The sequence below is a fragment of the Leuresthes tenuis genome, unplaced genomic scaffold (genome assembly GCF_036924035.1).
Source record: "Leuresthes tenuis unplaced genomic scaffold, fLeuTen1.0.hap1 SCAF_20, whole genome shotgun sequence".
NCBI lineage: Eukaryota > Metazoa > Chordata > Actinopteri > Atheriniformes > Atherinopsidae > Leuresthes > Leuresthes tenuis.
Genome location: NW_027325374.1, coordinates 32,581,361 through 32,597,248, shown reverse-complemented (window position 1 = coordinate 32,597,248; position 15,888 = coordinate 32,581,361). Strand labels below are relative to the sequence as shown.

The following is a 15,888-nucleotide window of genomic DNA, read 5'->3' as shown; positions in this document are numbered from 1 at the left end:
ACACATGCTGTGGCCCCTAGTAACATAGTCTCAGCAAAACACTTCTGGCTGATTTTGAAGAGCCGTGTTGGGAGGGCCCTGTACCACTATCATAAAAATACAGAATAAAGTAACTTCCTTTTGGAGAAGTCATCCCTGCAACAGAGTTTATACACTTGGCTTATTCACAACAAACAGCTGAGTTCTGGAGGTCCATTTGAAACACTCTTAAGTTATATATTTTGTTGTCTGTCAGAAATACTGCGGTTTAAAAAGTAAATAAATAAATAAACAGAATTCCAAAAATTTGCCAAAAATCTTGAAATCCATATTTAAGCTATTTGTGATTTATTTTTTAAGGAGGGTTTGATAGTTTTGTAAATGTGAAGATGCTAAGTAACACAATCAGTGTGGACTGTAGGAAATAAACACATTCCATGAAATCTGTTGAACCTATTGATACCCACAGATATACAGATGGATAAAGTCAAAGTCAAATTTATTTGTATAGCACATTTCATGTACAAAACAATTCAAAGTGCTTTACATAAAATAAAAGCATTGCAGCGGGGAGCGGAAAAAGCATTAAAAATATGTAAAAGAATATAAAGAGAAAGAAATAAAATAATTAAAATGAATTAAAACAAGCAACAGTCTAGATAAATTAAAAGATACCGTGCAGATTTCATGCATAGACACATGAGAAAAGAAATGTTTTTAACCTGGATTTAAAAATGTCTACATTTTGTGACAGTTTAATCTCCTGTGGCAGTTTGTTCCACATGTTTTCAGCATCTGGACTGGACCAGCTGACCTGAGTCCTTGGATCTAAGAGATCTGCTACGTTTATATTCTCTGAACATATCACACATGTATTTTTAAACCATCAGTAGGCTTTTAAAATATATTCTGTGACTGACTGGAAGCCAGTGTAAAGATTTTAAAACTGGTGTGATGTGTTCAGATCTCTTAGTCCTGGTTAAAACTCCAGCAGCAGCGTTCTGGATGAGCTGCAGATGTTTAATGCTCTTTTTGGAAAGTCCAGTTAAAAGACCATTACAGTAATCAAGTCTACCGGCGATGAATGCATGGATGAGTTTCTCCTGGTCTTTTTGGGAGAGAAAACCTTTAATTCTGTTGATGTTTCTGAGTTGGTAAAAAGCTGCCTTTGTGACAGCTTTGATGTTGCTGCTGAAAGTCGGATTTGAGTCTCGCTCAGATTCATAGCTGCTAATTATGACAAAATAACTCCAGCCTTCTAAATACGACCTGAATCAGTTAAGGACCGCTCCAGAAAGTCCAACCCAGTTGTCCAGCCTGTGCAACAGGATTCTGTGATCTACAGTATCAAACACAGCGCTGAGATCCAACAGAACCAGAACTGAAACATAACCAGAATCAGTATTCAACCTGATGTCGTTTAACACTCTAACCAGAGCTGTTTCAGTGCTGTGATGACGTCGGAAGCCTGATTGAAAGTTATCGAGACTTCCACTTTCATTCAGAAAGTCGTTGAGCGGGTTAAATATAACTTTCTCAATAATCATGGATATAAAAGAGAGGTTAGAGACAGGTCTGTAGTTGTTCATCACAGAGGCGTCTAGAGTGCTCTTCTTTAGGAGTGGCTTAATGGCAGCTGTCTTTAGTGACTTGGGAAAAATGCCTGATGCCAGTGATCTGAGGTAAAAACAGTTTTTAAAAAGATGGTATTATGTCCAGAGTGAAACTGTTTCCTCTAGGATTTTTAAATCAACAATATTAAATTGTGACATAACATCAGAGTTATTTCTAGGTTTTTGACACAGATTAGTTTTCTTGTTGGTCTGTGTGGCGTGAACATTTTGTCTAATTGTTTGGATTTTTTGGCTAAAAAAGTTTTCAAATTCGTTGCATTTCTCAGTGGAGAGGAGGTCTGGGTTTGACTGTTTAGGAGGAGTTTTTCAACCATAGCAAACAGAGTTCGAGAAATGTTGGCAGTCTTATTAATCAGTTCAGATAAATGCAGCATTTACTTGCACAGCTCACTGTTATAACTACTCAGGCTTTGTTTGTACAGCTCATAGATAATAACACGATGATATGAAATTAAAGAATCAGCTGAAAAGACATCTGGAAACTTTAAGTGACGCAAAGACAGGTGTGGTAGAAATCTTCAGAGGTTGTCATAAATAGGTTGGGGTGTTGTTTTTGTAGCTTGGCAACAACTTAGCTGGGTGCACATGTTGCATTGGCAGGTAACACCAGTGACCTCTCAGTAGATAACATGGAAAGAAACTCACAGCCAACAGTTCAACATCTCCGTGTGCAGTCTCTGTCTGCCCTTATAGTCTGAAAGCCAGGTACAGTAGCGAGGGGTTACAGTTGTTCCTGCAGCCATATCTTGGTTAAGTAGATAATAATGCCTTTTCGATATTCCCATTACATCCTCGTTAGAATTTCAAACTCATCCATGTTATGTGCCAGTGATCTCAAACTACTCATGATGATTATGGGACAAAGTGGTTTAAACTTCCTCCTAATTTCTCTCTGTTGTACCTGCTCTGCATTCTTGACATCTGAATTTGTGATATTATTCCAGGCATTACTTGGGTTTTGGAAAGCTCAATCAGCTGCTCCCACATGCAAATAACTTTCCCCCTGCCATGGTTATGCATCATAACAGTTGGAGAAAAGTGGCCGTTACCAGAAATAATTCCAGTACCACAGCATCCAAACCAGCATAGGAAAATGTTTGGAAATTCTGTTTTCACAGAAAAAACTCATTAGGTTATGCTGTGGAAGCAAACATGGTTTGGATCCAGTCATCTTCTTTGAGCGAAGAGTTACTGCAGATCAATATGAATTTGTTCCAAGTGATCACATTCTGATCACATTTATCCTTTATCACTTTGAGGATATATTTGAATGATTTGATGAGAATGAAAGTTTTGTGAATCATATGGCCCTGAGTCAAGCTGTATCTCACCCGAGACACCTTTTCCACCCATCTGTTTTTACATTTAAGTGGTTCTATGCAGATAGAATCTCTCTCTCACCTTGCTCTTTTGAATAAATCGGGTCTTTCACTGTAGGTGTAGCTGCATCTCATGACCAGGACTTTGGGACTGCTAACCTCCACGTGGAAGTCTCGGATGTGGTCTCTGTTCTTGTCTATGTTGGAGTAGCCAAAGGCAATGGAGTCCTGTCCAAAACTGGTAAGACTCTCTAGATTTATTTAAATGACCAAGAGACAATTTGGTTTTAATTTCATGAATTACAACAACCAGAAGAGAACAATAAAAAAAATGAAAAATAAACAAAAATTATTTCTTAACAGCTTAAAATAAAGCTAAAAGCAAATCCTGGTTAAGTATTAGATGAAGGCTTGCTTATATTTCTGTGTATCATTGTATTATGAAATAATTAGCTTAGGTTTTTATGGTTTGTCAGTTGGGGCTGCATGGTGGTGTGGTGGTTAGCACCATCACCTCACAGCAAGAGGGCTCCAGGTTCATGTTTTTCCCGTGTACTCTCCGGGTACTCCGACGTCCTCCCACCGTCCAAAAACATGCATGTCAGGTTAATTGGCGACTCTAAAATTGTCCGTAGGAGTGAGCATGAGCGTGTGTGGTTGTTTGTCTCGTTTGTCTCTGTGTGGCCCTGTGATGGACTGGCGACCTGTCCAGGGTGTACCTTGCCTCTCGCCCGATGACCGCTGGGATTGGCTTCAGCCCCTCTGCGACCCGATTGACAGATTAAGCAAGTATAGAAAATGGATGGATGGACAGATGTATGGTTTGTCAGTTGAAGGAGTAGATTTAGGGAAGGATGTTGTAGATAATATCTGATAAGGCAAAATAAAGTAACAAAGTGACTTGGAACCAGTAACATAAGCTTACATTGTTAACCAAATTAAATACCAATTAAACTCTGAAACATGAGTGAAAATGTGTGTGTCTGTTTCTAGGAGTGTTGAAGCGTCTTGAAGAGGAAGATCTAGATGAGGGTGTTCGCAGGAGGCTGAAGGACTCCAGTGAAACACCAGGGGCACTGTGGCATATCTACCTCAACAGAGACATGGACAAAGTCAGAGAATTCCTGCACAAGGTTTGTACCCACATGGAAATTTTGATTAACTGCAATTGCTTAAAAAGATTAAGTCTTTTTAAGCGCAATGTTGACCTAATTTTTTTTCCTCCCTTTACTAACCACAATCTCAGCTCTGCAAGGAGCAAGGATTGGACGTGTCACTGGACCAGGACCCAATCAGAGAGCAGGGGTGGTACCTGAGCAGGAAGCAGCGCCAACAGCTGCTAGATGAGTACGGAGTTCTAGGCTGGACTGTAGTTCAGTTCCTGGGAGACTCTGTCCTTATACCTGCAGGGGCCATGCACCAGGTAATTTTCCCACAAGGGAATCACCTCACTGGCAACATTTACATTCATGGCAACAGTCTGATATTATCCTGATTAAGACTTTAATTTGAATCAGAACTGCCATATAAACAGCATTGTCTGGGTACCTTAACCTGAATAAGGTAATTCTCTGAGTAAGCAATGATTTAAAAAAAGCTAAGTGGTATAAGTTGATCTTTATCACATTTTCTGGACATGTGTATACATTCTCCTTTACAATACGTGCCTTAGGTTTTCAGAGTTGCCAGTTCCACTTTTTATAAGCAACTTTGGGCTTGTTCTTAAAGTACACTGTCACTTGTTTTGGGCTTTTTTATGAATTGGGTTGCTTGCTTGTTTCTGTCATAAGATGTGGCATCACAAAATCTGGCAACACCAAGGGTCTGGTCTATACTCTTTTTTTTGCTTAGGAACTCCCCTAACTGAATGAAATGACCTGGAAGTATCTGCATAGCAGCCAAGATAAAAGCCATTAAATTATCCAAAGGCTAAAGAAAGGAGCTCCAATGTTTTCTTATACATCTCCTTTATGAGAAAAGAGAAAATTCCATTCCACAGAATGAAAAGAGTCAGATCCACAGAAACAGACTTCAGCACCTTGGAACAGGAAAAACAAAAGCCCACAACAGGTTGGCACAATCATCATATCTGACACCTCATACTTGACCTGAGGTGTCCAAGCTCAGGTGTCTCTTATGTTTTTGGAAAAAAAAAGTGTGACAATTATTCTAGAAAGGGATGCCAAAAAGGTTTTGCTGGCAGCCTTTCATAGTGTTTTTGTCCAAAGCTCATGTGCAAATGCAGCTTTTTTGTAAATACCTGTGGGGAAGCTATCTAGACAAAATATTGGAAAGCACTGTGAAAGAGCATTTGCAGGATACACTGGAAGGAGCCAAAATTGCAAATGCCTTGAATCACACAGGACTTAAATGATTTGCTACAAATGTCTCAGTGCCATTCACCACAGGGTACCATTAGAGGTCCTATGTCCATATCCTGACTGGTCAGAGCTCTCACAAGGATGGACCTACAAGCTTTTCCAGAACATAGGAACTTATTCATAGTTCCTATCAGTGTTGTAAAAAGTAAAGACTACTCTAGGTACTTTTCTGTGTATACACTGCAGGAACTGAGGACAGCCAGGACAACCCCTGGCAAAAATTATGGAGTCACCAGTTAGAGGATACTCCATTAGAGCTGTTCCAAGGCCAGAAGACATACGATCCCTCCAATGAGTCCAGGGTCTGCCCCGGGGCCTCCTCCCTGTGGGACATGCCTGGAAAACCTCCAAAGGGAGGCACCCAGGAGGCATCCTAACCAGATGCCCCATCCACCTCAGCTGACTCCTCAGTCATGCAGTGGCTCTCTCCGAGCTCCCTCCGGATGGCTAAGCTCCTCACCCTATCTCTAAGGCTGAACCCAGCCACCTTCCGAATTAAACCCATTTCAGCCGCATGTATCCGTAATCTAATTTTTTTGGTCACGATCCAGATCTTGTGACCATAGGTAAGGACTGGGACGATTTACAGATGGACCAGTAAATCGAGAGCTACGCTGTCCAGCTCAGCTCAGCTCCGGATTGGAGTAGTAATCCTGAGGTTCTCTCCACTAGTACGCCTTGAGATCCTATCCATGAAAATCAAAAACATGATCGTTGACAAGGGGCAGCCCTGGCGGAGTACAAGTTTAACTTAGTGCCAAGAATGCGGACACAGCTCTTGCTCCCTGTAGTTGGGAGACACAGTCCCAGCCCCTTCTTAAAAATGGAAATCATCCCCCCAGTCTGCCACTCCATGGGTGTTGACCCAGACCTCCATGTGACATTGAAGAGGCGTGTCAGCCAAGACAGCCCCACAATGTCCAGAGCCTTCAACATCTCAGGGCGAATCTCATCCACCCCTGGCGCTTTGCTGCTGGGAAGCTCTGCCAAGGTGATAGACGTGTCATCCCCCAAGTCCTCAGACTGCGTCTTCAATGAAGGACATGTCAGCCAGATTGAGGAGATCCTCAAAGTGCTCCTTCCATCGCTTGACAATATCCTCAGTTTGGGTCAGCAGTTCTCCACTCAGGTCAAGCACAACCTGGGAAGGTCCCTGCTTTCCCTTTCTGAGCCGTCAAATGGTTTGCCAGAACACCCTTGAGACCAACTGAAAGTCCTTCTCCATACTCTCCCCAAATTCCTTCCACACCTTCAGCAAACACCAGTTCTGCAGCCCTTTTAGCCACTCGGTACATGCCAGCTGCTTCAGGTGACCCCGTGGACACCCAAGCCTGAAAGGCCTTCTTTTTCAACTTGACGGCTTCCCTCACCGCTGGTGTCCACCACTGGTTACCACAACCTTCAGGCCACAACTCTTGGAGGCCGCATCCACAATGGAGGTCCTGGGCATGGTCTATTCGGATTCCATGTCCCCAACCTCCCTCGGTATGTGAGAGAAATTCACCCGAAGGTGCAAGTTAAGGACCTTGCTGACAGGCCTCAACTAGACATTCCCAGTTCACCCTCACTACTGTCTGGGCTTACCAGGTCTGTTACCCCACCAATGGTTCCAACTCACCACCAGGTGGTGATCAGTTGACAGCTCTGCCCCTCTCTTCACCTGAGTGTCCAAGACATACAACTGCAGGTCTGATGACATGACATGACTACAAAGTCCATCATCGACCTTTGTCCTAAGGTGGCATGGTACCAAGTACACTTATGAGCAGCCTTATGCTCGAACATGGTGTTTGTCATGGACAATCCATGGCTAGCACAGAAGTCCAAAAACAAGACACCACTCGGGTTCAGATCAGGAAGGCCATTCCTCCCAATAACGCCTCTCCAGGTCACTCCATCTTTGTCAACATGGGCATTGAAGTCCCCCAGAAGAACAGAAGAAACAGATAAACCACAGATCTGATACGAAACAGTTTGGTTTAATAGCTTAATGTTCTGGCTTTCTAAATCCTAACTAAACTTTTAAGATTTAAAATTTTTTTCAGCAATTTTTTTCCCCATGAAGTAGAGGGAAAATGATGGTATACCACAAAACAGCAACACACATTTAATACTTAGTTTCAGGTCCTGTGTCTTTCATGCCAGCTTGAATTGTTTTAGGACTTCCCTGATGAAAAACAACATTCTCCATCAGTCAGGTTCCAACTTTCTTGTACAGCACTCTGTAGGATCGAGCGTTGTCATGGACCTTTTTTTTTTCAGTTTTCACCATAAACTTGAACTCAGACCAAGATCTCAGACCAGACTATTTACTGGTCATATCATTGAGCTGATTTGTTTTTCCTGAAGAAAGTTTAAACACACGCTCTGTGGAAAGATGCATCATCAGAAAATGACCTCAGCATCATCATCATCAAACCTCTTTTTAATTGATGGAGTAAGAAAAGAGTCCAAAGCCCACTTGTGTATTTCCTGTAGAGATAATGGCTGCCATTTCCTCTGGTCCTTTACCTGACATCAGACCCATATCATCAATGATGGTGGAAATGTGCTGTTTTTTTCTTTTCAGACAGTCATCTTTAGAACATGCAAACTCCAGAAAGGCCCCAGCCAGGATTCCCTCATCTATTTTAATTACACTTTCTCCAAATTTCAGACACAGCTGGGATCTTTTGTCACACTCTGAGCTTAATTGCCTCTTAGAAGGAGTTTTAGAATCCTTTTTGTCTTCTCCACTGACAGCTCTCTTGTTGGGGTCTGTCAGTCAGCAGCTACAACAGCTAGTTAATCTCTGCAAGAACTCTTTTAACTGCAAACTCATTTGTAAATTTTGACTTGTGGAGATAATTGTTTTAGAAATGCAAATTACAAGGTGATTCCATATTTTTTTCATCACTATTGAGTGATTCCATGAATCTTTGGTCTATTTCATCTGACAAAGAAATAATTGCTGAATAAATGTGTTCAGCGTCTTGCTTAAGGACACTTTAACAGATGGAGGAGATTGAACCACCTCCCGTCTGATTGGCAGATGATAGACCTGCTACCTGAACCACAGGCACCCTCACATTGATTGGTTGAACACATGACTCCAGCATCAGCAACCACCTTTCCAAGATACCACTGTAAACACTGATAATACTTTTGCCTTGTAAGCAATAGCTCTTAACATTTAAGCCGTGGCTGGGGGCTTTTTTTGTGTTATGTGTTTGCATGTTCCTCCAGGCTCTCTGGTTTCTTCCCACAACATGCATGTTGGGTTAGTGGTGATTCAAAGTTGGCTGTAGATGTGAATGTAAGCGTGCGTGATTGTTGAAAGCAGTGTAGAGAATGGATTTTATCTACTATGTGTTTTAATTTAAAATCTCTAGTATATGCTTGTTAATATAGATGTTTCTTTGCAAAGTACTGCTTGCATACCATTTCTCTATGTTGACTGTTAATTGTTATTTTGTTATTTACTGTTGTGTTCACATTGTTTGGCGACTTTTTATATTTTTAATTCCCATATAAACACTCTTTCCTCTCTGTGTGTAAGGTCCAGAATCTTCATAGCTGTGTTCAGGTCATCAATGACTTTGTGTCACCTGAGCATGTGACCAGTTCCTTCCACCTGACCCAGGAGTTACGGGCCAATAAAGACGAGGTCAACTATGAAGATAAACTACAGGTGATGGATGACAGCTCAGTAATCTATCAACATGACTGTGTAAAGTCTTTCTTTTGCACTGACATCACTAATGTTACTGTTAGTCACTTTAAACTGTCTAAACGAATCTGTCAGCCTGTCTCAGTTCGGTGGTATGTTCCTTTTCCTTTAGAGACAGCCTGTTTCATGATCATGAATTACAAGAACCAATCACTGGGGATAAAAAATGGGTCATAATGAGGACAAATGGTAATGGTTAAGGTCAGGCATGTGGGTTTGTCTCAATAATCTCCTGCTGTCGCTCGATAGGTGCCCCAGAGTTTGGTATAGAGGTTAAATATATGGGACTCTTGCAGGAGGTGACAATGTAGAAAAAACTCCCGTTTAACAGAAGGAAACCTCAATCGAATCGAAAGAACCAGGAAGGGTGGCCATCTGCCTCAACCAGCTGGGGTTTGAGAAGACAAAAAAGATGGGGAAACACAAGTTAATGACAACAGTAATGTCAGAATCAGAAATCGCTTTATTTCGCCAAATGTACAATGTACACAGGAATTTGACCTGGCAACAGCGCCACAGAGCAATAAAATAACAAATTAGAAATAACAATAAAAATATGGTAAATACAGTATGTACAATTTGAATGAATGGAATTTTCAGAATGAAATACAGTTAGTTGACCAGGAGTATGTACAGGATGGTAGGAATAAATGTTATAATTAAGTGATCTTTAAGTGTCTGTGGAAGTGGCGGGGCTGGGGGGCTGAGATGTCCTTATTTAAGAGGGTGGTGGTCAGGGGGAAAAAAACTGTTCAAGTGCCTGGTGGTTTTGGTTCTGACGGACCTGAACCTGCGACCTGATGGGAGGCGAGTGAACAGGGAGTGAGCTGGGTGAGATGGGTCCCCCACTATCCTCCTGGCCCTCTGCTGGGATCTGCCATTGTGCAGAACACACACAGGCTCCTGTTCTAGGCCCATGAGACGGCTTGCTGTTTGCACGATGCGCTCCAGTCTGTTCTTGGTGTGGGCAGAGGATGCAGGGTACCACATGGTGATGGAGGAGGTGAGGACACTCTCCTCCAGGTTGTTGCGTGTACACCACGCTGCCAGCTGTCCCTGTACGCTGTCTCATCGGCATCCTTGATGAGGCCCAGGACCGTGGTGTCATGCGCAAACTTGACCAGCTTGATGGATGAGTGGCTGGAGAGGCAGTCATTGGTGTACAGGGAGAACAGGTAGGGGGAGAGGACACAACCTTGTGGAGCACCGGTGTTGGTGATGAGGGGGGCCGACAGTGGGCTGCCAGCCCGCACTTGTTGCTTCCTGTTGGTGAGGAAGTTAGTGATCCACTCACAGATGGGGCTGGGTACATGTAGCTGTAGCAGTTTGGTGTGCAGGCGGTCTGGGAGGATGGTGTTTAAGGCCGAGTTATAGTCCACGAACAGGGCCCTGACGTAGGAGCTCGGCTGGTCCAGGTGCCTGAGTATGTGGTGGAGGCTGAGGTTGATGGCATCGTCAACAGACGACTCTGTAGGCAAACTGCAAAGGGTCCAGGAGGGGGTCCGTGATGGGTTTGAGGAAGGACAGGATGAGCTTCTCAAAGCTCTTCATTACCACAGATGTCAGGATGGCAGGTCTGTAGTCATTCAGACACGTTATCCTGTCCTTTTTTTGGAACTGGGACGATGATGGATGTCTTGAGACAAGGTGGCACACGACATTCAGAGATGGACCGGTTAAAGATGTTTGAGAACACTGGTGACAGTTGGGTGGCACAGTGCTTCAGTGTAAAAAGCCCTGGGGCTTTTCTGGGCTTCAGCCAAGTGAAGACCTTGGTAACGTCTCTCTTTGTGAAGGTAAGGGTGGAGGAGACAGGGGAAGGGGGCGGAGGTGTGTGTGGAGGGGGTGGTGGGGGTAGGGTGCAGTGAGTGAAGGAGTTATGGGGGGGTGGGGAGTGGTGGGGGGAGCTCAAAGTGACTTTGTGGGAGGGGGGCAGGGGAGTGGAGCCAATGGGGAGGCATGTGGTCTCTCAAATCTGGTGTAAAAGGTGTTGAGATCGTCAGCCCGTCCGGGGGAGGGGGTGATGACAGGGCTTTTTCTTTTGTAGTTGGTGATGGTTCTGAGGGTACTCCACGCAACTCAGTCATTGGTGCCTGAATCACACTCAAATCTGACACTATAGTCCCTTTTAGTCTTTTTAATGGCCCTCTTGAGGTCCTGTCAGGCCAGCCTGAATGTGTCCATGTCACCTTCTCTGAATGCCTGCTCTTTCTAGCATCTGAGCTCTCTGAGCTGCTTGGAGAACCAGGGATTTTGGTTGTTGTACCTTGTGATGGTTTTGGTTGGGAGGCAGACCTGCTCACAGAAGCTGATGTAGGAACATACAGTGTCAGCAAAACTACCGTTGTCATCCTCAGGGGCCCTCAGTGACTTCCAGTCAGTAGACTCCATGCAGTCCTGAAGTATGTCCCTTGCCTCTGGAGTCCACCTCCTCGCTGTAGTCCTGGATGGTTTGGCCCTTCTCAGTTGCTGCCTGTATGTGGGGACCATCTGTATAATGCTGTGGTCGGAGTGTCCAAGGGGGGCACGGGGTATGGAGCAGTATGAATGTTTTATGGTGGAGTAGAAGTGGTTGTTGTCCCGTGTAGCACACGTCACCAGGCTGTTTGTAGTTCGGCAGCTCCTGTGAGAACTACCGAGTTTGGCCGAGAGGTTTCCATGTTGGAGAGCTGCTTATCCAGCCGTTGTAGTGCTTCGCGGGTGGGTGCTTGCGGAGGGATGTAAACTCCCGCGAGGATGGAGGAGGAGAACTCTCTTGGGGAGTAGTAAGGTTTACATTCAATAAAAACTGATTCCAGGATGCTACAGCAGTGTTGGTGTAATATCACTGCATCTGTGCACCAGTTACTATTTAAGTAAAAACACAAACCTCCTCCTTCGATTTCCCACTGGTCTCCGTGTCGCGTCTGCTCTGATCAGCTGGAATCCAGGTAACTCCACAGCGGTGTCAGAAACTCCGTCATGCAGCCAGGTCTCACTGAAAAAGAGAGCAGAGTTCTTCTGGTTAGTCCGTAACAGAATGCTGATTTCGTCCATTTTATTGCACAGAGAGAGCGTACATTGGACATGCAGATAGCAGGGAGCGGAGTACGATGTCCCCTTCTACTCCACCTGGACACCGGCCCACCGTCCCCTGTAGCACCGGGAGGGATGCACGACTGTCGGTCTGCATTTCAGGTTTCCTCCAGCGGGGACGCAGTCCTTTATTTCCGCCAAAGGAGTCAAAAAAGTCGGAGAAAAACCAGAAAGTATAGATTCCCTGATGGATAGGAGGGTATTCCGGTTGAAGATATGCCGCATGGTGGCTAAGATGCACTGTTTACACTAGAAAAACACAAAAAAGTCGGGAGCGCTGAAATACCGTGGCTGCCTGGATGGAGGTCAAGTGCCCAATGTCATGTGTACATGGAGAGCAAAGAGAGCAGAGGGAGGAGAGGTGCATCATGTGCATCACCTTCCCCAGCAGTCTGGGCCTACAGCAGCAGAACTATGGGATGTTTCAGGGTTACCTGAGCCATCCCTAACTGTAAGCTTTATCAAAAAGGAAAGTTTTTAGCCTGATCTTAAAGGTAGAGAGGGTGTCTGCTTCCTGAAGCCAAACTGGCAGCTTATTCCACAAGAGAGGGGCCTGATAACTGAAGGCTCTGCCTCCCATTCTACTTTTAGAAACTCTGGGAACAACAAGTAAACCTGCAGTTTGGGAGCGAAGTGCTCTGTTAGGAAAATATCTTACAATGAGATCTTTAAGATATGATGGAGCTCGGTCATTAAGAACTTTATATGTGAGGAGAAGAATCTTAAATTCTATTCTGAATTTAACAGGGAGCCAATGAAGAGAAGCTAAAACTGGAGAAACATGATCTCTCCTGTTAGTTCTCATCAGAACTCTGGCTGCAGCATTTTGGATCAGCTGGAGGCTTTTCAGAGAATATGTGGGACAGCCCAATAATAAAGAATTACAGTAGTCCAGTGTTGAAGTAACAAATGAATAGAGCAGTTTCTCTGCATCACCCTGAGACGTGGTTATAGAAAATGAAACACGCATTCAGGCCCATTGTTCAAATATTTGGTCAGTCAAATGATTTTAATAATTTTGTCTCTGTGCTATAATGTAGTGATTTAAACATTAGGAATCAAGGTGTGGTAGAAGTGTTGGCTTTCAGACAAAGCTCTTGTGATTGTCCAAATATTCACTGTGACTCAGTTCCACCCGTCAAACAAATCTGTAGCTCTTTGGCACAGACAGAAAGCAGTGCAGGAGGAGTAAATGAACCTGATCTTCTTTAATTCTCATACCACATTTTTTTTTAACATGTCCTTTCTTCTTGATGTTGCTTTGGATTTGTACATCTATCACTACACACACACACATATATATATATATATATATATATATATATATATATATATATATATGTATGTATGTATATACACATACATTTAGGCCTGGATCCACAGCCTGCTCCTTCCAAACTGCTGTTGTCCTTACAGAATATTTAACAATGTCCATTCCATCTTTTTTGCAGTTGAGTAGCACCCATATTAACTTGTCATTTAGTTGCTGATACAGATTTATTTGAGTTGACCACTGATTCATTTAAAGATGAAGCCAAACTGATACCTTTTTTTTGTTGGCTCTATAAAATTGCTCTTGGCATTTGTTTCTTTGTTGTTTTATGTTTTACAAACTAAATGGTTGGTTGTTTTTTCAAGAGAAAACAAAATAGAAAATTAAGAAGAGCACAAAACAGTCATTTTCACATATAATGTACATGTACATTCATGCAAGCTGAAAAGTCTGCAAAAGACTCAGACAAGTTATATTGAATGTTAAGTTGTGATGTGAAATACAATCAGTTCAACTGTTGAAACTCTTCCCCTCTTCTCCTTCTTCAGGTGAAAAATATCCTGTTCCACTGTGTGAAGGAGGCAGTGAGCTCACTGAAGAAGAGCAGCTCTAACAGAGATGTTGAGGAAGAGAATTCATGACACATCCTTGGCCTTGGCCATGCCTTACACAGAGGGCTACGACTCTCAGTGGTCCTTCGCCACACTCTCCTCATGTGAAAGAGTTGGTCTGGTCAAAGCTGGTTACATGATCCAGCTGTTTTCACAATATGAACATCTCACAATCACCTCCATCATCACCCATCAAGCCTTCCATGCCAAGAGGGGACTAAAACAGGACCAGAAGGCCTGCTGGACTAGCAGGGACTGAAGCCACATAGGCCAAGAGTACAGCTGAAAGAAAGGAGCTTCATTAAAGGCACGATGCAAACCACAGCTGGTAAAACACAGAGCTCCTTTGTGTGACTGCTGGTGCATCCTAAGACTGTCCTACAAGCAGCGGTGATGGTGGAACCAGTGAGGGAGCCTCTGAGCCAACCATGTGTGGATTGTAAAAGCCAGGATGCTTTCATCTCTGTCTGTGGCAGAAGGCCCAACAGTGTCTTGGACAGAACATTTTGCAGCATCACCAGCAGCATCAGGATAAAAAGTGACATATCTGAGGTTTTATGAGGGGAGAAAAGCAGATATTTGTTGTTTCCTCTGTAATATGTCCCTGTCCTGTTTTTCTAGTTGTATCTGTCTATTGTGGTTTTGTTCTCAAATCTTTCATACAACATTGTTTGAATTCCACTCTGGAGTTTTATTTATTTTATAGTTATGTGATAATGCAATGTTATTGAGCAGAAAAGCATAAATGTGAGTTGTAAAGTTTTTTTGTTTTGTTCAATGTCTCTGCTGTGATGGAGAACGCATACACACAGACACACACACACACACACCTCAACACCAGCTAATGCCTGTAACTTTGGGAAATGTTGATGCTCTACAGTCCTCATGCCATAAATAAAGTTTTTTGAAAATCAACTGCCAAACTATTGTTAAGGTTGTGTAAAGGCTTATTATGTAAAGAAAAAGGCTTCTACACTCGTACTCAGCATTTTATTAAAAAAGTAATCGCTGTAAAATTGAGACATTTACAAAAACAAGATGTAATTTATTTAAGAGAAGATTTGTCTTGCTTTTGTTAAGATTTACTATTGTGAATTTTTGAAGTTAAAGGTTAAAATAATTACAAAGTTAATTATGAATTGTAAATATATACATATATACATGAACTGAGGTATTTTTTTATAAAATGGCTTGCTTCAATTTTAAAGTGTTACATGCTTTGTACATTAAAGTTCAAAAGGGTTTTACATTTTCCATTAAAATGGATTTATCAAACATTTGGTGTTGTATTTTTGATTGGAGATGGATGTACGTTTCCTTCTGGAAGGTCACTGACCTAACCTGAGCAGCATCTGCTTCCAACTTCCTGTTCAGCTTTTATCCTTACAAGCTGTCTCACAACTTATTATAGCACTAACAGACTTATAAAAAATGTTCTAAATACAAATCAACTGAAAAGTATATTTGGTGCCAAACGCGATACAAGAAGCCAATACTTGTCCAGAGTGCGCTTGTAAATACAGCATGTATATCACAGTTTAAACCAAAGTGATACCAAACCATGTGTCCCAGCTGTCCACCAAATTTAATGAAATTCAAATTGATTTTGCTATGAAGACCAACGATTGCACAACTGCTACTTGAATAACTTGCGGTAGGCACTTAACAAAGTAAAGGCCTTACAATATTATAAAGAGAATTCACTGATTCAGTTTGTGCAACACTTAGGAACAATGGAGACATCTGCCTAAAAGGGAAGCAGAGAGGAAGAGCAAAGAGAGGTTACTGAGCAAAAAGAGGTTACAGAGCAAAGAGAGGTTACTGAGCAAGAGAGATTACTGAGCAAAGAGAGGTTACTGAGCAAAAAGAGGTTACTGAGCAAAATGAGGTTACAGAGCAAAGAGAGA

At 42.7% G+C, this 15,888-nt stretch overlaps 1 protein-coding gene across 3 annotated transcripts in view; it reads left to right on the top strand.

The window, feature by feature from the left end:
- Nucleotides 1–15,256, top strand: part of jmjd1cb (jumonji domain containing 1Cb) — a 179,787-nt gene extending 164,531 nt beyond the window's left edge. For 2 of the 3 annotated variants that reach the window (XM_072373442.1, XM_072373441.1), the window contains 5 exons: nt 3,051–3,173; nt 3,926–4,065; nt 4,179–4,355; nt 8,852–8,983; nt 13,919–15,256. In XM_072373442.1, the coding sequence (XP_072229543.1) occupies nt 3,051–3,173; nt 3,926–4,065; nt 4,179–4,355; nt 8,852–8,983; nt 13,919–14,011 (665 nt within the window). In that variant the 3' untranslated portion in view covers nt 14,012–15,256. Of the gene's footprint in view, nt 1–3,050; nt 3,174–3,925; nt 4,066–4,178; nt 4,356–5,499; nt 7,509–8,851; nt 8,984–13,918 lie in introns of those variants that run through there. The other variant, XM_072373443.1, reaches the window with a different exon arrangement.
- Nucleotides 15,257–15,888: the final 632 nt, after the last annotated feature.